This window comes from Anneissia japonica, unplaced genomic scaffold, assembly GCF_011630105.1.
Source record: "Anneissia japonica isolate Jap-2015-1 unplaced genomic scaffold, ASM1163010v1 scaffold165_len1371125_cov188, whole genome shotgun sequence".
Classification (NCBI taxonomy): domain Eukaryota; kingdom Metazoa; phylum Echinodermata; class Crinoidea; order Comatulida; family Comatulidae; genus Anneissia; species Anneissia japonica.
Window position 1 is genome coordinate 806232 of NW_022697648.1, and position 22457 is coordinate 828688.

General features: G+C 34.5%; 2 protein-coding genes across 3 annotated transcripts in view; both read left to right on the forward strand.

Moving 5' to 3' along the window:
- LOC117102286 (structural maintenance of chromosomes protein 3-like) overlaps nucleotides 1-4912 on the forward strand; it is a 30093-nt gene extending 25181 nt beyond the window's left edge. The window contains exons 25-26 of the mRNA XM_033242536.1: nucleotides 1583-1689; nucleotides 2584-4912. Coding sequence (XP_033098427.1) covers nucleotides 1583-1689; nucleotides 2584-2655 — 179 coding nt within the window. The 3' untranslated portion in view covers nucleotides 2656-4912. The remainder of the gene's footprint in view (nucleotides 1-1582; nucleotides 1690-2583) is intronic.
- A 5609-nt stretch (nucleotides 4913-10521) lies between these two features.
- LOC117102287 (lysyl oxidase homolog 2B-like) overlaps nucleotides 10522-22457 on the forward strand; it is a 17591-nt gene continuing 5655 nt past the window's right edge. Inside the window, exons 1-8 of one of the 2 annotated variants that reach the window (XM_033242538.1) lie at nucleotides 10522-10536; nucleotides 13883-14143; nucleotides 14364-14515; nucleotides 17057-17250; nucleotides 17884-18142; nucleotides 20070-20256; nucleotides 20429-20583; nucleotides 20856-21011. In XM_033242538.1, coding sequence (XP_033098429.1) covers nucleotides 13888-14143; nucleotides 14364-14515; nucleotides 17057-17250; nucleotides 17884-18142; nucleotides 20070-20256; nucleotides 20429-20583; nucleotides 20856-21011 — 1359 coding nt within the window. In that variant the 5' untranslated portion in view covers nucleotides 10522-10536; nucleotides 13883-13887. Of the gene's footprint in view, nucleotides 10537-11636; nucleotides 11895-13882; nucleotides 14144-14363; nucleotides 14516-17056; nucleotides 17251-17883; nucleotides 18143-20069; nucleotides 20257-20428; nucleotides 20584-20855; nucleotides 21012-22457 lie in introns of those variants that run through there. The other variant, XM_033242537.1, reaches the window with a different exon arrangement.

Below are 22457 nucleotides of genomic sequence, written 5' to 3' on the forward strand. Positions count from 1 at the left end.
GTAGCTCTGATGAGGGCAGTATAATAGAGGCAGTAGAGTATATTGGCCCTAACGTCCGCCCATACAAAAAAGATCTATTAATCAATCAGCAAAAAGATCAATGAATCAGCTTGGTGTTCCTAGAGCTCCTCATTGGAGCAAAAAAGATATATTAATCAGCCGAGTGTTTCTAGAGCGTTTCATTGGACCTAATAAAAATAATTAAACGCTACTCAGCGTTTAACGTTTAAATTTTTAAATGAGCATTTTAAGATATCTGAAAGCTGGTTGACAAACAAATTTGGAAGAGCTAATAAGATTGACATTTTTAAATAATTAGGATGTTTATTTGTAAAAAATTAAAATGTCTTAAAAATGAAAAAAAAATGTCTTAAAATTGAAAAATTTATAAATTGAATACCAAGACGCGACTAAAACTAATAACCTTTGGTTCCTTAGAACTAATTTGTCACTGACCACGCCATCCATGGAACATGTTGTATTTGTTATAAAGGTAGTAATGTACTGTACAGTCCTTTCTGAAACCCCTGTTTTGAAAGTGAATGGTGCACCCTGGGGTCCAACTTTTGTTGGAAATCACCTCTAGTTGATGTGTAACAACAACAACATTAAGAAGTGAGATTCAGCTGAGTGTTTCTAGAGCTTCTCATTGAAGCTAATAATAAAAATAAAAATAATTGGAACTAATAATAATAATAAAAATAATTGGCGCTAAAGGCCGCCCATACAAAACAGATCTATTAAGCAATCAGCCGAGTATAGCTAGAGCTCCCCATCGGAGCTAAAAATAAAAAATTGATCTTCAGCCAATTTACTTTGGTTCTTTTCATTGACAAAAGAAAATATTTTTGCATGCTGGTTTGTTTTTTCAATTGAATTGAAAGCTATACTAATAACTCAATTATATTATATAGAAATAAGAAAGTAATAACATGTAAATATTGAATTTTATTTTCAAGATTATCTCTCTCTTTACCCTTTTGCTTCTGAAAAACACAACCACTATTCAATTACATAATGAGTGGGTAATTGGAATTTTTTTTAAAAGAAGCACAGCTAGTTAAGTCTAGCCCCAATCACATATCTATTTTAAACAAAAAATGGTGTGGTAATTTTGAATTTACCAAATATAATGCGTTAGATTATAATAATAATAATGTTCTGAGGCTTAGAATAAATGAATCAAAAATCACTTTTCATTGTAATCAAGCAATAAGTAATCGGTGTAAGATAAATTTTTATGTAGTTTTACTAATTACTAATATGAAGAGTCTTACATCCCAGATAAGAAGCCTAGGATATAAAAAAGGAGATGGTTTTTCTCAATATTCATATTTATTAGCGCATGGTACAAACAGTTTCAGCTCAACCTAAGTATATCTTGAGGCTTATGACATTTTTATATGCTTCTCAACTGTTTTTACTCATGCTTCTTGTAAAACTAATTTGCTGAAATAGGAAACCCATTAGGGAGATTACTACTGTAGCCCATTCACTAACAGATGTCATCTCATATTTTCTATGCTTGTTAACATGGTTTTTCCTTGCCTATAATTACTAATGTTGCTCTATTTTCTGACAGATATGTTGAAGGAACTCTGCGGAAATGCCCAGTTCATCACCACAACATTTCGACCTGAGCTGCTTGACTCAGCCGACAAGTTCTATGGTGTCAAGTTTAGGAATAAGGTGAGATTAATACTATTTTGGGAATACTTCAGGAAATTGCAAATTAATAAGATGTTCCGTTTGGTTTAGTTTCTGTAGCGGTCCAAGAAGTTAATCACTAAATTATTTTTAAGAAAACAATTTTTATTTTTTATTTTAAAGATTGAAGTTGCTTTGCAACCTTGTAATCTTTCAAGATTTTTAGAGTTTTTTATTATATTTTTTGTTATAAAATTTACTATATTTCTCTTTTTATATAATTGGCTGCTAATGTAGAATTTTTTGTCCTAGAATAAGTTACAAATAATTAAAAAAAGGATAATTTATATGTGGATTATTGGTATGATAAAGGAAAATGTTTATATCTATTTCATCTGTAAATTAGTATAAATTATAGTCAAATAAAAAAAGTGTAGTATTTGGACTAAAACATAAGAACAATAAGGCTACATTCACACTTAAGACTCGTGCCAAGCGTGACTCAAGCCTGGTGTAATTTCAAACCTGGCATAGTCTCGTACCGAGCATGGACATGTCGGGCTATCCACGGATTTGAGACAGTCAGCCAAGAGAGACAATGGTGAATTTCTAACCTGAAGTTACTTGCATCACTGTAACTTAATAAATAGTAGTCTCTAGGCCAAGATGTTGTGGATTTGGCTCACAGTTTTTCCAAAATCCAGGTTACCGGGAACGATGATGAATGAAGGTCACAGCGTGACGTCATCTATCTACCAGTTCTTAGGCAAAATGTTCAAGCTGGGTGAATGTACCTGTTGTGAGCTGCAAATGTGTTTCTCTAGGCTATCCATAATATTACGTGTACCTTTTCAAAATGTTTAGTTCCTTCCAATTTTCTTGGCATTTTTTTTTTTTTTTTTTAAGTATTATATTTTATTTTTATTCTTTTTATAGGTTAGTCACATTGATGTGATCTCTCGTGAACAAGCCAAGGACTTCTTAGAAGATGACGCAACTCATGGTTGATTGAAACGCCCTCGCTGTTAACTCCACCGATAACACCACTACCCTCAACCGAATAGCTGCATGTTACCTGACAAACAGAAAAGTGATGTGATGATTTCAGTTTGAAATATTTACGAGAAAATGTCAATATTATTAACATGCTTGTATATTTATTACCTGAAGGTTTGGTTTATAGTATTGAAAAAAAAAACATCACAAGTTACTAAACTTTTCTATCAGCACTTTAGGCTAATGGGTATTGTTAAATAGGGTCTATGTTGTCACTCTAGTTTATGTAGTATTGTAAATATTCAATGAGTTATTAGGGTTATACTAATAACAATTGTGATTTTATAAAATTCACAAAAGTTACTACAAACATCTGGTTCCCCCTCCCCCCCCCCACCCCCACACAGTGTCTTAGTCTTTAGGAACTGTTTAATTTGTGGGTCTAAATGATTTGATTTTAAACATTACCATACTTTTATTTGTGTGACATTCCAATTCTTCCTAAAATAAATAAAAAATCATTTTATAAATATTGATACATACTGACTTAAGGAATGTACTAATAATTTTCCTTTAAATGAGTCTTCAATTCAAGAAAGTTTTAGACCAAGCAAATAATTATTTGCTCATATACAAATTTTAATGGTCTAAAATGTTCAAACCTAAGTTAATTTCACACACTTTTTATGCCATATAGCCAACTTGTTACAAATAGTTGTTTCCTGTTGTATTTTCATTGCATTTACTGCAAAACTTGATAAAAACCTTGTCTTTTATACTTCTAATTTCATAATTCACTTTGTGCACTCATCAATCAATAAATCAATCTATTTAAAGTAAATTGGATACTGTTAGGTAGGTAATTTATCCACACTTAATGTGATAGAATTATGTGTTATTTTGCAACTACTGATTCAGAATATACCGTGTTAGAATTTCATAAAGTTATGGTTGTTTATCATTTAACAAACCATATACCCACATTTTGAAACAATTTTTTTCAAACAATTGTAAATGTCTATTGTTGCTGTGTTGAAACTTTTATAGTTCATTACAAATCCTTGTGATTCTGTCATGATGTTTAGCTATGTACTAATGTAAATATTATTTGTTTTAATAATTAATGTTTGTAGTTTCATGTCATCCCCCATTAAGATTTGGTGCCATTTTTGGTTATGGTTTATATTATTATTATTTTTATTGTTATATCACTGCTGTTGTAAGAATAATATTATTAGATATGAGCTTGGGGTTGTATAAGTTTGTGATGTAAATATTGATAATTTTTGCATTTATGTAGTTATTCAATATAGGGTGCTGGTGTAAGTATGGGCATTAATTGGTGGCAAATGGTATCTCAATACAATAGACCCCTTGCTCTGATTACATTTTTAACGGACGGACTTAATGCATTAGTGCGCCAATAGCCTTGGCAGGGAGAAAAATAAATGCTAACCAACAACAGTGAGGACCTTCACTTGATTTTACTAGAAACAGACATTTATAATTACATCCATTGTTCACCCATCAAGTGGACCACAAGTTTAAACTGTATATGTTATGTTGCCCGTAGATTCCCGAATGGCACTCCTAGGCTAGCGTTGTCTGACTTAGAAAGTTGTTTTTTATTCATGTGTTCCCAGACAGATTTTACCACTACTGAGAGAGGTGTCTCGGTGGCTGGGCCCACATCCAGCTGGTGGCTTACCTGCTGGCACTGACCCTGGAATTACACGAATTTCGTTAATGTTGTTTGCATTCTCCTTGTAAAATGAAGGAAAGATCTTTTTCTGTGTAATTTCGTGAACCATGGCTGTCACTTTGTGGACACAACATGCGTAAAGTGCATATATGTAAACACTGCAAGGATTAATAAACCCTGATACTTTAAGAATAATAGGTCGGATCACTATTTCTGTTTGCAAATCCATTTTTTTTACACAGACACACTGCGTGTGCTTTATTTTGTGTACATGTAAACCAATTTGATTTTTCTTCATAAATTGCAAATTAGCAAATATTTTTATTACATTTGTCTAGTTACTAGCATGTTTATTGTTAAATATTCATTGATAGTTATGTTACTGATATTAGATTCGTTGTATCGTAGAGGTGATTGTAAAATAACCTTGTTGCCAAGATTTCATTTGTTAGAATGATAGCCAAGGAAATTATTATAGAACTTGAACATTGATCACCATAAAGTTGTGTTACATAGTGAATTGCATGTTCCATTGTACGGAATAAAGTTTAAAAACATTTCTCAAAATAGCCTGTGTATATTCTGGAAAAAATGAGGGTATTTTCAAAATAGACCTGTCCGCTAAGCCCCGCCCCTTGGTTATTGTTGCCAAGGTCCTACAAAACGACAGTGTAAAAAGATACGCAAACACGTGCGTTTGAAGGACAGCACATGTTTTGATTGGTCAGTTAAGTTTGATTGATAGGTCCATTGATGTATGTAGTGAAATTTATGGTAGTAGTGGTTGAGGTTGAACACTAAATCGCACAGACGCTTGTGTGGGCAAAATTATTACAGTGGTTGTGGTTTCGACTCCCACCCTGTTGAAGTTGTTGGTTCCAACCCCTCTGCTGTGCATTTTGATTGTGGCGAGCCTTTTTTTATACCTTGTTTCACAACTTTCTTTTTTAAAGCTCGTCAAAGGAGGGCAGGGAAAAAAAAGCAATTTAATAGTTTTGCCAAGAACATCCAAACGGAGAAAATAAAAATAAAATTTTATTGGTGAATGCAAACAGTGTAGTAATGGGATGGTTAAATGCTTTTAATTTATATAATTAGAAAGAAATATACATTTCTTATTTTTGAAAATTTCAAGGTAGCAGCAGGCGTAAAAAAAATAAAGAAAAATTTTTTTAATGGCATTGGGTACACTGATTGGCCAGAAAAAGAATTTTATTTTTATTTGAAAACTTCATTATTTGTGGGCGGCGGCAGGTTCGATAAGCAAAGTATAAAAAAAGTCTCGCCTTAGGAAAAGCACATCACAATTGCCTCATGTGATTATCTGGAAGGTTGGAACACCACTGCGCGAGTGTATCTTGGAATACAGATCTGGGAAGGGGCTCTAGCTGGGGTTTTCAGTGTAGGGATGAAGGGTGGACCCTCTGGGATACAAATATTTCGGGGGAGTGTATCCTTTAGATGTGAAACAACACTACACGGATTACTTGTCGAAATATGTAAATTCTACCCTAAAAACTAAGTACCTTATATGCTTTATAGGTGCTTGATCCGTTTAGTCGAAAAACGCTTTGAACCCAGTCGTTGAGAAAAACCACAAATTCGTGGAGAAAAGAGTTATTAAATAAGCCTTTCAAACAGGCTAAATTGCCATATTTTTCCGGAGCTTCGCTGTAAGGATCACTTTCAAAAGATTTTAAGCAATGCCCAAGCACAGCCACTTCCGTCTCGATGGGACATCGGCCCACCCCGTCGTGGACCTCAATCCCCCGTCGGGCAAACCCTGTTTGAACTTTGACATGCATAGAGTGGTCAGCTTTTACTTTCTTTTATTTATTTAAGTCAACTCTATGTATCTTACTCTTTGATTTGTTCTTGTGGGTATTCTACAACAATAAGGAGATTCTGCAAACTTTACGAAAACGATAACGAATACTAATACGTCATTATCGTTATTCGTGTCTAAAACAGTCTTGACAATATGCTGTACGAGCTGATGTTTGATTGATGTAAAATGCATGAATCGCCTACGTTGTGACAAATATGTTACTTATGGGAAAGGTTGTCTAAAACATTTGATGACAACCGTATTGGTTATCGTTATCGTTTGGGAAAAATCCCTTTTTAGATATCGCATCGATTTTTTTCTGCAATTTTGTTTGGAATGATGCACTATATTGTACCGTATATCGCAACGAAATGCAATAACATCGCGACGCTGTAGTCTGCTTATAGAGTTCTAACAGTACGTTTTTACGCTAAAAAAGCAAAACACTGGGTCGTAGCATGGAGTTATAATTATTAATTATAACTCCATGGTCGCTGTGAAGATCTCCTGCGTTTGCGCCGGTTTTCCGCTTGCGTCAGAGCATCATCGCGTATTCGTATTGTGACTGCATTGTCGCTGTGTAAGAATGGATAATTAGTCAATATTAGCAGTATTAGTAGGTTCTCTGCTTGAAATAAATATCACAGCATGGACGCAAGTATACTTGTTACCACTTGCTCTTTCAACCACACCAAACCCAACTTTATCCACACTCCACATGTGTAGACTTACAGTACTTTCATCGTGAAGCTTCCGAAATATCTTCAATAACGTTCAATCATAGATAACCCATTATTGAGTCGGGTACTGTAACCTTGTATCGAATTAATATGCTAGTTTTCAGTTGATGTGCTCCCCGGAAGTTTCAGAGGCCGTGGAGTCCAGAAATAGATTTTCATAGTAGGCCTATGGTACGGTAAGTTTTTGATTCTTGTTTTCATTTATCTACCGTACTGAAACAACTAGGTCCTACTTGGAATGTTAAATCTGACTTGGAGACTGTGTCGGGTGTATTTAATTATGGTTGTCTGGAAAATTATCCAGACAATATTTTTTATTCCGTCATTTCCTCGACTTGGCAACACGGCGAGCTACTATTCAACATTTGAACTGTGGTTTTACAGTACCAAGCAATTCATTAACCCTTCACATGTGTTAGAAATTGCATGCCTGCCGTTTTTGTTCGAGGTTCGACGGAAATACTAGGCCTATATATTCTTTATTGTCGCATACTCATTCATTCAACGAAACCTTGTTCTGCCATCATTGATTGAAGGAGCTCATTATGAAACTGTTATTCAAGGAAAAAAAAACAACCTGAAAAATGTAAAAATAGAGAAAGTATACCATACGTTGTATTTCAGTTGCTTCAATAACCATAATATATAGAGAAAGTGTTTATTATATATTCCGCTACCAGTTTCGTATGGTTCGGTTGTTACTATTTCGCGCCCTATGGCGGTCAACAGACAATTGACTACCTTATACCATGGAGGCATAAAAATATTATATTTTTATACCTCCATGGTTATACCCATTTGTCACCTTCAATTCAAATTAATCCAATTCACTTTTACAACAGTGGCACACATAAAAAAAAGTTTTATGGTAGCATCCGAAATAATTTTAAAAACTTAATTATAGATACGAAAGAATGTTAAACAATAGGCCTACGTAGTTAATCTTAAACAGATCTTTAAACATTTAAAATTAATACAGTATAGTAAAAGAGGTTTGCAATCAAATAAAAATCACAGTGCATGTTTCAAATGCAAATTTACGAACTTGTTATAAACAGAAGTGGTACAAAAATGAAATGTTAAAACACATTAAATAATCCTTAATAAGGACTAGATATTTTTCCCAGACTTGTTGAGGTGGTAATTAAATTAACAAAATGTTTCTTTCTTTTATACATTCAATTAATTGTTTACAGTTAAAATCAAAAAGCCATTATTAAACTTTATTATTTAATTTAAACATTAGATAAATCATCAAGTAATAGGCCTAAGTGGCGTTTACATTCCTTACACATTTTTTCTCTCTTTCATTGTAATTAGATTTTGTTGTGACGGCACTTTGTGATGAGCTGGTTTTTTCGTGTTGTGTTCTTTCATGATAGGATGGATATTATTTTATTATCAACTATGCTGTATTTGCCCTGATTTGCGCATGTGTGCTTAATTTCTTTAGGAGCATGTCTAAGGCCCCATAAAAAATATTAGTTTATCACCCTGATGAGGGAGGGAGGTTTTCTTTTTTTTTCCTAATCCCACCCCCACTTGTACCAGTAAACATATTTGCAAGAAATCTTGAGCTTTCCAAGTCAAAAAAATACCCACCACCTAAATCGGGCAAGATAATTTTACAGAAGACACCAAAATCAATTAGATGCGCCATTCAAATGACTAAATTGTCGGGCCTTACCCCTTAGACTTGCCCCTGGTCACCTGGTCACGTCAGGGCATTCATTCCGTCCTCGGCAACATCGATTTCCACTCCCTTCCGTTGGGTAAATACTGTCGCCTCCACAACAGTTATTACCATTACTGTTTCCAATTTATTGGACCTTTGTTTATTGAAACTTTGATGATGATAGGGCCTTAGCTATAATAATAATAATAGAGTTTTATGAAAAACAACTGCCAGTTTCTCATGGGTGGCCCATCCGATACATGTCCACCGACTGCTTCTGTGATTATTCGTTTCACTTTCACAGGCCTACACCCATAATACCAACATAATTACCGTGATCCCCTCACGAAATACCGTCAGTTCTATATTTAGCTCCTGACGTTCCGTGTGAACAGGTAGAACGCAATACCACATTCCATAATGTATCTTCCACTATACAAACTGAATAACTATTCCAATTATGCTGTCAGTTGATGAACTTTCCATTCCTAGGCCAGCATGTTGCCAATTTTCTACCCGTCACTCGACCGTACTCTTGCCACCGTGATTGTCGCTAGCAATTGCGATCAAACGTTCGTTTGTTCTCCCACTTTTGATCTGGAAAATGAAGACAGATTATGATTTCATTTAAAATAGAACTGGGAGACAAACTGTACGAGAGGTTTTTTTTTTAGTAAATTGGATTACTTCCAGAGAAAAAATTAAGAATGGAATGTGATGAATATGTACATATTGCCTTAGTACGATACATAAAGTCAGTTTAGTTACGACAAAGTATACTATTATAACATTGGCCTATCTGTGAATAGGGCTTCACCATATGAGTTCATTTATTTATAATATTTATTCGGGTTAAGTATAAACCTAAAATTAGCTTATGAAAATGGTGATCTTGATTGTGGTGATGATGATGATGGTGGTGGTGGTGGTAATGCGGGTGGTGGGTGTGATACTTGTGGTATAATAATGAAATGATGGTGATTATCATTATAGTGCTTATTTTTGGTGGTGGTAGTAACCATTACGATGATTTTGATGGCCGGTGAGAAGGAGGATGAGGATTTTAATGATGGAGATGAAGATGAGAAAAATGAATGATGATGATGAGGTTGATAATACTGATTATTACGACGACGATGATGATAGAAGGCTTAATAATGATGGTGATAGTGATGATATTGATGAGGACGACGACGATTATGATGAAGGTGTTGACAATGATTATTGATAATTGTGATCTTAAAGGATGATGGTGATAGTGATGATGATAATAATAATAATAATAATAATAATAATAATAATAATATAATTATTATTACTATTATTATTATTATTATTATTATTATTTGTCACCATAATATGTAACAGTTTAGATGATTCTATGATGACGACATAACGAAGCGATAAGAAAGGGGATGACGGCAGTGATGAAGAGGATGAGGGCATGAATGATGATGGTAGTGATATTGATCGTGATGATATTGATAATTATGATCATCATCATATCGATGACAATAATGATGATAATGATAATAAAGATTGTTTTGATGATAACAATGAGAGAATATCATTTTTCATCTAGTATTTCTAGGCAACACGCGGCGGCTAATGGGTTTATTGCCGTGGCCCCCGGATGGACAAGAGGTCTCGTGATCAGTTATTGATATGGTAATGTGATATACATTTTTCCATTTGGGGACATGACCTATTTGATTTAATAGTATCCCTGTTGAGGCATTACAGGTGATGACGCTTAATCCTCCAGGAGTTTGTTTGGTCACGTGTGCCGTCCATCAGCTGTTTTGACGTCGTTGATTCGTTACTAAATTCTTGAAACATGACATTTAAGCCGCTTTTGTTATGTTTAAAGGTGAAACTGTCTGTCGGTGGCGTGACCTTTCCTTTGTTGTGCATTACTGAACACCTGAGAAGGGATAAGTCAGCAGGGGTAAGTGAAATTGAGAGTTTCATGCGGCCAATAATGGCACCAATTATTAAAGTGGCCAACGTATTGGTAACTAAGATAATAGAGATATCCAAATAGCCCTCTCGACGTACAATAGGGATCTGGGTCAAATAGCTCTAGGCCTAAATGATAGTGGTGGAATTATTGATGGGAAACCAACCCCTTCCCACCCCCACCAACTTTCCCGCAGCAGCAAAGAGATAACTGAAACAGAACAAAATAGTAGGTAAGGGGTCCTCCCTCGGATTAAAAGTCCTTGATTTGCGCATTCCGTTTTTTAAAATACAGTATAGTTATTTTCCAAGGCTATATCGGAAATATTTAACGACTTGAACAGTCACGCAATCTGGGCTTTTAAATTTTCAGCCAATCCAAGTCTGGATCCTCTAGAGTATTACTTCAAGATGAACTTAAAGAATTTGCCCTCTGATCCAAGGAAACTGTTTTCTGGTAAAAATGGGTTCATTAGGGGAGTCTCAGATAGCATTACTTCCTCACGCGCTCCGCTAAATTACATTTTATTCTTGTTAACAAACTTTCCAAAATTCACATGACCAATTATTTACAGAGACTTTACAATTAGTGAGGGGTCGAAACATTTTTTTTTTTTGCATAGACAACAGAAGGTCCCGGGTTCGAATCCCAGTTGAGGCACATATTTTTTCACGCTCGCAGATTTCTCTTTTTTTCTATATATATATATATATATTCAAATCAAGTTGCTGCTTAGTACTGGGAACACAAATGTATAAAATGTATATGTATCTTTAATTTACTTTGTTTTATATTGTTTATCAAATGTCAAATGTCAGTTAAAATGTTTGTCGTCACGAACTGAAAGTTCACGTGCGGATCTTAGCACCCTGTTTTGGGTTCCTTCATATAATATTTCGAAAGATAATCAAAAACAGAATTCCTCAAACCATCTGAAGCATATCCAAACCCACAGTGCTCTATACTTTAGATATCATTTTTCAACATTATTTATTCGGAAATCACAATCCAACCGGCCATAGCCAGGGCGTTTTGACCACAAGACTCGGTGTAGTAAATGCGTACGTGTGCTATACCGGTCTGTAACAGTGATCATCAATTGCTGACGTCATAGACCCATCAAACGTCAAAATAACTCGCTGCTCAAGGTTTAGTCGACTCCAAGCTCCCGGTCGACTGATATCTACCGATTACCTCCTCCTGTAGGCTGGCTGAAGTAATACTCAAGTATTCACGGGCTCTTGAACTGTAGCTTGTCTTCGGCAAGTTTCTATCGACCCCGAAAATCGGAATTATAGGTCTCGTGTGCCCAGATCCAACAATCTTACTAGTTTGACAAGTACAAGGTAAGTTATTAGTGATCACGTCGAAGCTTCATTGTAACTTTCCAAGACTTTGAATTATGTTTCGGGAAAATTATTCTTTTATTGCTATCATAGTGTACGTTCAACACACAAGGAACGCGGATTCTCTTATCGTATGATGCTAAGTTGATCGTTCTTAGGCATATTTATTTCAACCGGACCAATCTTCATCCAAATTATAGGTAAACTTGCAAAAATTTCTTTGCAATTGAAAATGATATTTTAATATAACATCACGATACTGACAAATAATATTTATAATCACACAACCTACTATAATAAAGCAACGTTGTAATATTAATAAACTTAATTAAGTTGCGTCCTTGATTGTTGCAGGGGGAGAAACCGCTGTCGTTTTTAGTTACACTTTAAAGCCAAGAACCGTTGTCGCCTAGCAATACATTCATTGATCAAATACTCATGTAATTATAGACACAGTTATAGTACCAATGTTTACTCCATGACATGGATCGGTTTCTGCTGATAGTGGATTTCCAGCCAGAGTTACACAGTAGCCAGCCCATGGGAGGGAGGAAGTCGTTATAATGAGTTTAACCCTCATTTGTGGTTTTGATATAAAACAATAATCAAGCACTTGCTTTCAGCCAAACGTCACAACGTGGCTTAGTTTTGGAAGTCAGTGTCTGATACTTATTTAAAGCTGGTACTATGGAGGGTTAATGTTATTCCTCTAAAGCCCATTTGAAGGTCTATTTTCAGACAATGATTTTACAGTATTCTGGTAATATCTGATATTTATATTGTCGTCAGTTCAATACGAACAAAGAATCTAAAAGATATACCTATTACTCTCAGATGCATAATTTCCGTATACATTTTAATTATATTGGATTGTTTATCATTGTGACTAAACTAAATATTTATTTTATAATCAATGGATTTCATTTATTTTTTCCAGTAAAACACATTACATATAAGCACAGAAAAATTCAAAATAGAGAAACAAATCAGTCGTGCTGGACAGGATTGCTCAAAAGCGTTCTAGAAATTCTAGAACATCTGTCAAGGATCCCAGCTCTTCAAAACACGGCTGTCATATATATATATATATAAGAATACCACAATATTTTTCAACCTCAATACCATATAGGCAAAGCCTAATGAATTTTATTATCAAAACTCGGTATACTATATATATATATCTGTCTCTTATACACATCTAGATGTGTATAAGAGACAGCTGGTAGGATGATGTGGCATTTATTGTCACTAGTGTTTATTGACACGAACTTTTCTACTTAGGTGTTTTCTAAATTAACGTGGGTGTCTTTCTTCGAGAGATTTTGATGTTTTTGTGTAGAAATTTACTCTATCTAGTGTCGAAGTATGTCAGTTACCAGCTGAGACTTGTTTATATTTTTTTGTCGAACTGTCCAAGCAATGAGGTAGTTTAGCAGATTACCATTGATTTATCTAGTTGGGGTTTCTAAATGTCAATCCGAGTACCTGTAATTTACCTCAACGTATGTTACCATATATGCTCTCCAATCAATTTGAGGCTGACGTGTTTTAAACAGAAGACCTATTGTCAGTTGTTATTGTGGTAATTAGCTTTTGAAGTTTTTTCTTGGTAGCAAACATTCTATGCACGTAGCCAACTTAGTGTTTTGGAGTTTTTGGTGTTTTTTTTTTTTTTTTTTTTTTTTTTNNTTTTTTTTTTTTCTTTTTAGCAAGAAACATATACATTACTTATAGACAGATGCTGATTCATTTATCATATAGTTATGATTGTGTCATGTGGATGTGTGACGTCGGTGGTGATCCAAATTAAAATAATAATAATATTCTGATAATTCGCGTTCACAAATTTTGAAACTTGAGGTTCATTTTTGTAACGCGGTCAGGTGTTGACATCCAATGATTTATAGTATCGTTTTATATTCCACCTATCTTACTATCACATTATCTGAATTAAAAAGTTATTACGTTTTTATTCCCAATGTAAATAGATACGATGTCTGGGAAACATGTTACGTTCATCCTTGTGGTCTTTCTCTGGCACTACGGAAGTTCCCAAGTTCATCCGCAAGTTCGTCTAGCCGGAGGCTGGGAGCCTCATTCAGGTCGAGTTGAAGTTTTCTACAATGGAAACTATGGAACAGTGTGTGACGATAATTGGAGCATTGAAGCAACGCACGTCGTCTGTAAGGAACTTGGTTTCAGAAAGGGGGAGACGTTCCATTACGATGGCAGATATGGCCCAGGAGGTGGTGAGTACCGTGTTATTCTTCTGAAACGCTGTAGTTTTCAAAATAGCACTAATGAAAATAAATGGTTACAGTTGAGCAAGACGTTCTGCTCGGACTTTCAGCCGTTGATCATTATAAGTTGACTTCCCCCAATCGCGGGGAGCTCGTGTACCATCTTAGTCTATTGAAATGTTTAAATATTAAGCCTACTACTAGGTTGTTTATATATTTTTTGTTTTAGGGGAAATTTTATTGGATAACACACATTGCAATGGCGATGAACTGTCAATTTTCGATTGTGAGCATAATCCTATTGGGCGCCATGATTGCAGTCACGCTGAAGATATTGCTGTCACATGTGTTCCATTACCGATAACGGAGCCACCCCCACCGGTACGTACTCAACATAACTTTGTATAATTATTATTTTTTATTATAAAACGAACAAGGTGCCGTAAATGAAGATGACGAATCAAGTTTTCACTTTATATACTCCTCTCAGATATTTCGTTAACTTTATCATCATCATTATCGTCATCATCATCCAGGGATGTCACCAGCTTTTTGGAGTGCCGTTTCGGCGATCATCCCGCGTTTTCCCGGGGGGGGGGGGGGGTCGGGGTCGCCGTATTCGTGAAAGCTCTTAAAAACCAAAAGGCCTAAGTCGAGCAGGCCTAGGCCCAAGGCTAGCTGACGCGATTTTTTTAGACTAGGCCCAAGTAGGCCTAGGCCAGAATTTGAGGAATGCAACAGATGAAGATGAGACTTACTGTAGGCCTAATTAAATTCAATAGTTGACATGCTTTGTTTTAGATTAAAAAATAATAATGAACAAATCCCGGCGACAAAGCGTCGTTCCGACTGTCAACTTCACATGCTTGGCGTGTGTGTGTGTGTGTGGCCGCAGTTGGGCCGGTGTTGTTTTTTTGTGCATTATTTCGACTTGCTGGATCTCGAATCAGATGCTTGTATATATAGAACTATATAAAGGGATTTTAATGTATAGGAAAAACCCAGGAACAACAAGTGGAATAATGCAAGGAATAATATAAATTGAAACGGAACAGAAGAGAAATCTGACAAAGACAAAAAAGTGTCGAACTTTCGCATATACAGTATTGCGAACGTCATAACCACTTGATCACGAAGGCATTGTGATGATACAATGATACAAGTTTGGAAGGCAAATGGGAAAACCCATAAAACAGCAAACGGCCATATAATGCAAAACAATTCAAAATTAAAACGAAACAGTAGAGAAAATCCGATCAGAATGATAAAATAAACTAAGCATCCACTGGAAGGAATCCCAATATCTGCAGACGGATCCGTTTCGGTAGGGCCCAAACTAGTCCCACGACCACTAATGATTACAGAACCAAACCAAGGCAATATATATAAATGGGCTTAATCAAATTTGCAAAGCCTCGAAAAGAAGCCCCAAAATAAGCCCTTTGGTTTCTTTTCAAGATAGCATGGCTTCGTTCGAAATAGTACAGTACATACACCGTACATGAATTTCCAAGAAATACCGTAACATAAATTAAAAACACGCTTGGTTTATAAAATAGTATGTGATTTAATGCCGGTTAATACACCCCAGGATACAGACTGATGTTACATTGGCCCTATTAATTGTTTTATAGTAGTAATTCCCAAAATTTATAGCATAATTTTAAAAAAGACTTTGCAAAAGTAGCCTTGAAAAGAAGCCCATCCAAAGTTCGACAAAAAAAAAAGAAAAAAGAAAAAAGCCCTGGGCTTCTATTCGAGGTTTTATGGTATATTGTCATCATTTCATCAAAGTAATTAAGTTTCTCTTGTAATATCTGTTCATTTAGTCGACGTAGTCCGCCTCCAGGACATGTTCGTAATAATAGGCCTATTATCCATTTTTTTGTCTGTCGATCTTCCTCTTTTTGGACTTCCGCCACATCAAAACTAATACCTGCGGGGCACCTTCGACGTTTAACCCATATATATATATAAAAGTCGACGGAATGTGTTATTGTAGCCCACATGCGCGTTTTTTGCAACAAATTTGAAATTCTATGCTGTATGTTATGTGAACCTAATAAATGTCGAATCCAAACCACATAGAATGTTTTTATTCATTTTGGTTGCAAATGAAATTTCAGATAACTATTTTCTTACTATAGATATTTTCTTACTATATTTTATTACAGTAATTAAGTTTTTACTGATTTTGTTATTGTTGCACATCTTTACGGTTGTGCCTCTGTTATAAAAGAGAAGCAATAAAGTTACTTTACTTACTTACGGGTGTTGTTACGGGTGTTGTTGAGTTTTGCTTTTTGTTTTTGTTTTAATTCTCTGTTTTACCTGTCACCTTATTGTTTCTATCTGTTTCAAGCTATGTTTTGTATTTTTCTATACATAATTTTAACATTTTCATGTAATGCATACCGTACGCAATTCAGCTTGTAAAGTAGCATTCCAAAAGAGTCCGTTATGCCTAGTATTTCCATGGAAGAAATGAAGCTAGAAGAACACATACTTGCTAGTTATATTGCAATGTTATGTTGATACATTTTGTTCAAGTTTATTTTAAAACAAGGAGCCGTATTTTAAGTACCGTACTTTAAATTAGCCCAGCAGTTTTGTAGGCCCATAAGGTGATAGTGATGGCAAACGTGGATACCGAGAGCCTGTCACTCATTATTAAATGGCGTGCTTTGAACATCTGAACAATGTTTCCAAAGATGTTATCATTCTAGATAGTTATTCTTAGCGCTCCGTTTGAACATTCTTGTCAATATTGAATCTATTAATAAACTCGTCCGGTTTAAACATATCGATGAGGCAGCTCTGTTGTGATTACAACTGTCTCAAACAATAACACCTACGTTAAAAATGTTTTTTTTTTTCTTAATTATTAGATCATAAACTAATGTTTGTTTTGTTCTTCTATAGCCTAAAGAAAGATTTGAACTCCGCTTGAGAAGTAAAAACGACGTGGAACCCATTAATGAAGGAATACTTGAGATGAATTTGGGGAACAATAAATGGCGTACAATCTGCGCAGATGATTGGAATCTCGATGCAGCTAAAGTTGCGTGCGGTGAATTAGGATTTAGTAAAGCTTACAAACCTACAAAGAAATATAGGTAGGTCTAAGGTGACTAATATAATATAACAAGGTCAAAGGTTATAAAATATTTAAATACCTTAAGCCTTTAAACATATTTCACAGTAAATATTGTTAATCCACAATTAATGGCCTATTAAGTTGGACGACACGTTATTTCAAGTTCCAAAACAATCACTGAAACTGGGATTCGTGGTTATATAGTTTTAATATTTTTTGTTTTATACCGCACTGAAAAGGTTAATAACGACTGGTGCCATCAAACTGTAATTTTACGGTATACATAAGCCTATTTTTAGGATTTTATGTTGTAGGCTACATGAAAATTTGAACTTAGATAACATTGCACGTACACATCTGGCATGTAAGTCACGGCAGTCGTTCACCGTCAACTTAGAAATGGTTTAGCCTACACTGTGATCAAAACCATGACAATGTTAAGTTGAACGCTTTTCAAGTGGACTGATTAATAGTTAATGCTGTAAGTGACATGTTTTGCTCATGTTGTTTCTTATAATCTAACCAGTTTTAGCTTCAAATTTATAGAGTCGAGTAGACATAAATAGAACCGCCGACATAAATGTAAACTCCTCTTCTTTTTGTTTAGTTTATTATTATAAATCTACAACTTGCTTTTGTCTTTTGTATTCAGTAATAAAGATTACAGAAGAAAAAGCATGATACGAACAGGTATCCAGTGCATAGGAACTGAGAATTTGCTGTCGGACTGTGAAATTGAAGAACTTGAACATAGAAAATATTGTAAATCACGACGAGCAGTTGCTTTGAAATGCGAAACAGCTGAATATGGACATAAATACAGCAATAGACCGAACCCAGTAGGTACAGGAAAGAAGAATAATGATAAGAAAAAGAATGCTACTCAAGAGGTACAATCTACGCAAGGAAATGTAAGATGGACAATACTCTCGGTGAACATTTATTAGGTCACCAAATCTAATTTCCTCATAAAAACATCAGGCCTATATCTTTTATTTTAATTTTATTAGGGAATGACAACGAGAGAACATATGTAATATAATTTATGAAAACAAGTAGCTTTTTTGCGTGCGCCATACCGTTGTATAATTAATAGGCCTAGGCCTAATCGTAGAAGAATACGGTACGGTGTATAATAGGCCTATGCACCTATGCTCATTGTTGGATAAAATGCCTTGCCAAGAGACACAAAAAACTGATCTAACCCGGCTCGAACCCTCATATTCGAACTATATTCATATTCGTCGCATTATCACGCCCGTGATACCAGGTCAGGTCCAGGAGAATGACTGTGGCGGGGTCATCGATATTATAGTCCCCTAGAGCCAAAGTATTCTATCATTTAAATATTGTGGTATTTACTACAAGGAGGGATAGGTTTGTTTATCTGAAAGTATTTTGGAAGGGGGTTATGCCGCACCACAGAAAGCCTGTTGATTACGAGCTTGATACTTTTGCCCATGGACATTTCACCATTTAATTTAAATAGTCTGTGTAGTATAACATCCTGTGGCGAACGATCGCACTTCCATCTATCAATTACGCAAGTGCGCTGTGGGTAAACGGAAGCAAAAGTGATCTTGAAAAAATTGAAAAGCTGCAAATGCAAATGGCGAGGTGTATTCTAAAGGCTCCAAGAAACACACCCCGTTCTACCCTTTACGGAGACCTCGGATTGTCCCCCATCATCGACTCCCAGAACATCTTCAGACTAAATTTTATCGATCGTATTATTAAATGGAAGAAGATCGTTGGCCAAAGCTGTTACTTAAAGCCCTAACTGCATCTGAAAATATCAATAACTTGAGTTATAAATGACTTGGTTGTGTCGATAATATATTTCAGAAATGTAACATTGAGAGTATTTTCAATTATATTAAAAATAATCGAGATACACCCAATCCTATATGGGCAGCTGAAATAAAACATGCTCTAAAACAAAATTCGTTAAATTGCCGGAAGGATGATATTAAAAGCAAACCTTCTATTGTAAAATATTCATTAATTAAAACGTCACGAAGTATGGAGGAGTACCTTCTAGACGGTACTGATTTTGAAGGAGCATCAATAAAATTTAAGCTCCGTTCAAATACCCTCCCTCTCCAACAGCGAACTAAAAAATGGTCTAATGATCAGAGTGACACTGGAATTTGTAAGGTGTGCAATGGTAATTCCATTGAAGACATTGATCATTTTCTGCTTGTATGTCCAGTTTTTGAAAAAAATAGAAGGATGGAAATATTACACTTTAAAAATAATCTCCAATCACTAAACTTTCACCACGTTGGGGATAAATTTAACTCTTTAAATATTACAGACAAGGTATGTTTTATTCTTGGCAAGGAAAATGAATTATATAAAAAGGAAATTATTGTGGAAATTGATAAATTTAGCAAATCATTGTCTAAAAACCTGTGGAAAGAAAGGTAATTATTATTGCATGCCTCTACCTCATAAGTAATCTTTTGTGTTGTTTTGTTTTAATTTAAAATGATTTTTTTATGTGCTTATCTGTATCTTAATAACGTAATAATTTGTTAAAAAGTATTACTACAGTAATGTTGTTTTTTATTTAGTGGTTTTTGCTTTAACACCAATACAGTACTGAATACTGTTATTGTATAATTGTTTTGTATAACTTTTAGTTTCTTTTAGTTTAGTTGTTTTTCTTTCTCATTGAAAGAAAAACAACCACTGAAACAAAAGTGTAGGTTCAGTTGAATAAATAAATATAAATATAGAAGGAGGATAGTAAGTGATGGGTTTGAATACATTGCGGACAATAATTATGTTGTCAAACGTTATTTTCATTTTTTTTTTTTAATTATGTTTTTGTAGTATGAACCAGAGGTACGATTAAAGGCAGGCGCTTACATTGGTGAGGGTCGTGTAGAGGTTTACCATGCTGGCAAATGGGGGACTGTGTGTAAAACTGGTTGGGACCTTGGCAGTGCTAGCGTAGTCTGTAGACAGCTTGGATTTGGATCAGCTAAAGAAGTTATTTTTGATGCTGGATTCGGACAAGGTTTGTAGGCCTATATGATGCGTTTGCATGTTAATGATGTAATTTTGTCGAGCTAGGAGTGCGTCATTGAAGAGCATTTTTACATTTTTGTATTCATTCATTAACTCGTATTCAGCATTTTGGATTTAAAAAAAAGCGAAATACCAACTTTTTTTTTTATCAATGTGTTCAGGAATTGGTCCTGTCTGGCTCTGGGACATGTATTGTAAGGGAAACGAAAAATCTATTTTAGATTGTTACCATGGGATATGGAATGGAAGTTCGTGCACACATTACGATGACGTAGGTGTAAGATGCAATGTGCCAAAACACGATCTGAAAAAGAACGTAAGGAAGCCACTTATTCTAATTATATAAGTTTATCGTTTTATGTCAACTTCTATCATCTTTAACAGACGCAAGATAAATATTATTAATAGCTACTTTCATATGGTTTGGTGGCTCTAGATCAATCAAATGATAGATCACCTGTTTAATCAATCGACCGATCGATATGATAAAGGAATCAATTAATCGATCGATCGATAAGACTATTAAAACACAATTTTGATAAGTTAAATTTCTCTTCATTATTCTGTTTTATAAATTTTATCGTACAGGTTCGTATAGTCAATGGTCGATGGGGGTCAGAAGGGCGTGTAGAGGTAATGGTGGGTAATTCGTGGGGCTATGTTTGTGGTGATACATGGGATATGGTGGATGCGTTAGTAGTGTGTCGTCAACTGGGATTGGGGTATGCAAGGCAGGCGTTACCAGTAAGTACAGTGTAATTATATATTATGAAGTTGCTGGATAAAGTTTAAATGAAATAGTAAGAAAAATGAGTAGGCCCTACTTTAGATGTAATAAAACAGAGTAAGATAGTAGTAATGATGATATAGACGATGATTTTACATAGGCCTATACTAATAACAACAACAACAATAATAATAATAATAATAATAATAATATAATAAATAATATTAATAATAGAAATTATTAAATGTGATGATAATTATGATGATGATAATAATAATAACAACTTAAATAATGCCAAAATTAGAAAGATGATCTAATAAACTTTAGCATTAACATTAAATGTTTTGATTTACAAAAACACTTAAATAATACGTAGTTATATCCTTTTTATATACCCTTATAGGCTGTTAATCAATAATTTTGAAGTAATAATTCTATCAGGAAACACTTTTTATATGTCTGTATCTATGTAAACATTAATACACGTAGGTTATCATTTCATATTATAGTAGCAGTAGGCCTAGTACCAGTAGTTAAAAATAATTTATATTTTTATCTATGTTAAACTTACATTTATATTTCATACTTTGTATTTTGATATGAATTGCAATAAATGAATAATTTACCAGAGCTACGATGTATGCTATCGTGACCTTAAGTTGCCTCAATCAAGATGATTCTGATTCTGATAATGATGATGATGATAATAAACGATAACTTAAGTAATGCCGACATTAGAGAGATAATCTAATAAACTTTTCGGTTAGATCAATTTATAAATATTTTGAACTAATAATTCTTTAAATCAGCAAACACTATCTGTATCTAAGTAAACATTAATGCACGTAGTTTAATCATATCATATTATAGTAGCAGTAGTAGTAGTTGAAAATAATTTGTATTTTTATCTCTATGTTAAACTTAAATTTATATTTTGTACTTTTATTTTATATAAATTGCAATAAATGAGTAATTTACCTGATCTACGATGTATGATACCGTGACCTGAAGTTGCCTTGCCCATCATTCCTAGGTGTGACAACTGGTTCACCTTCCGCAACTGGCTTAGCACGTCTTCTTTAATTTTCTTCAACTTCATCTGTAAAACCTCATGTGGCTTGAGTCCTAGTTAAGACGCTACTTATCATGTCAACGTACCTTTTAATTACTTCCTTTGATTGCCTTGTTGTTGAGTTGTATAATAATTTTATATTTTCCATTTTTTTCATAATATAAAATTTAGACAAGGACAAGTGGTGAAATACATAAGTAGGAGCAGATTGAAAAATAATAATTCTTTATATCTGACAACATTACCAAAAAAGTAAACTAAATTACTGTCAGCCGGCTCCCCTTGGTTAGCGCAAACTGATATGAAATCAAAATGTGGACAAACCCCCAATCATCATCCGTAATTATTTATTGTAATATATATATATTAAATATATATATATATATATATA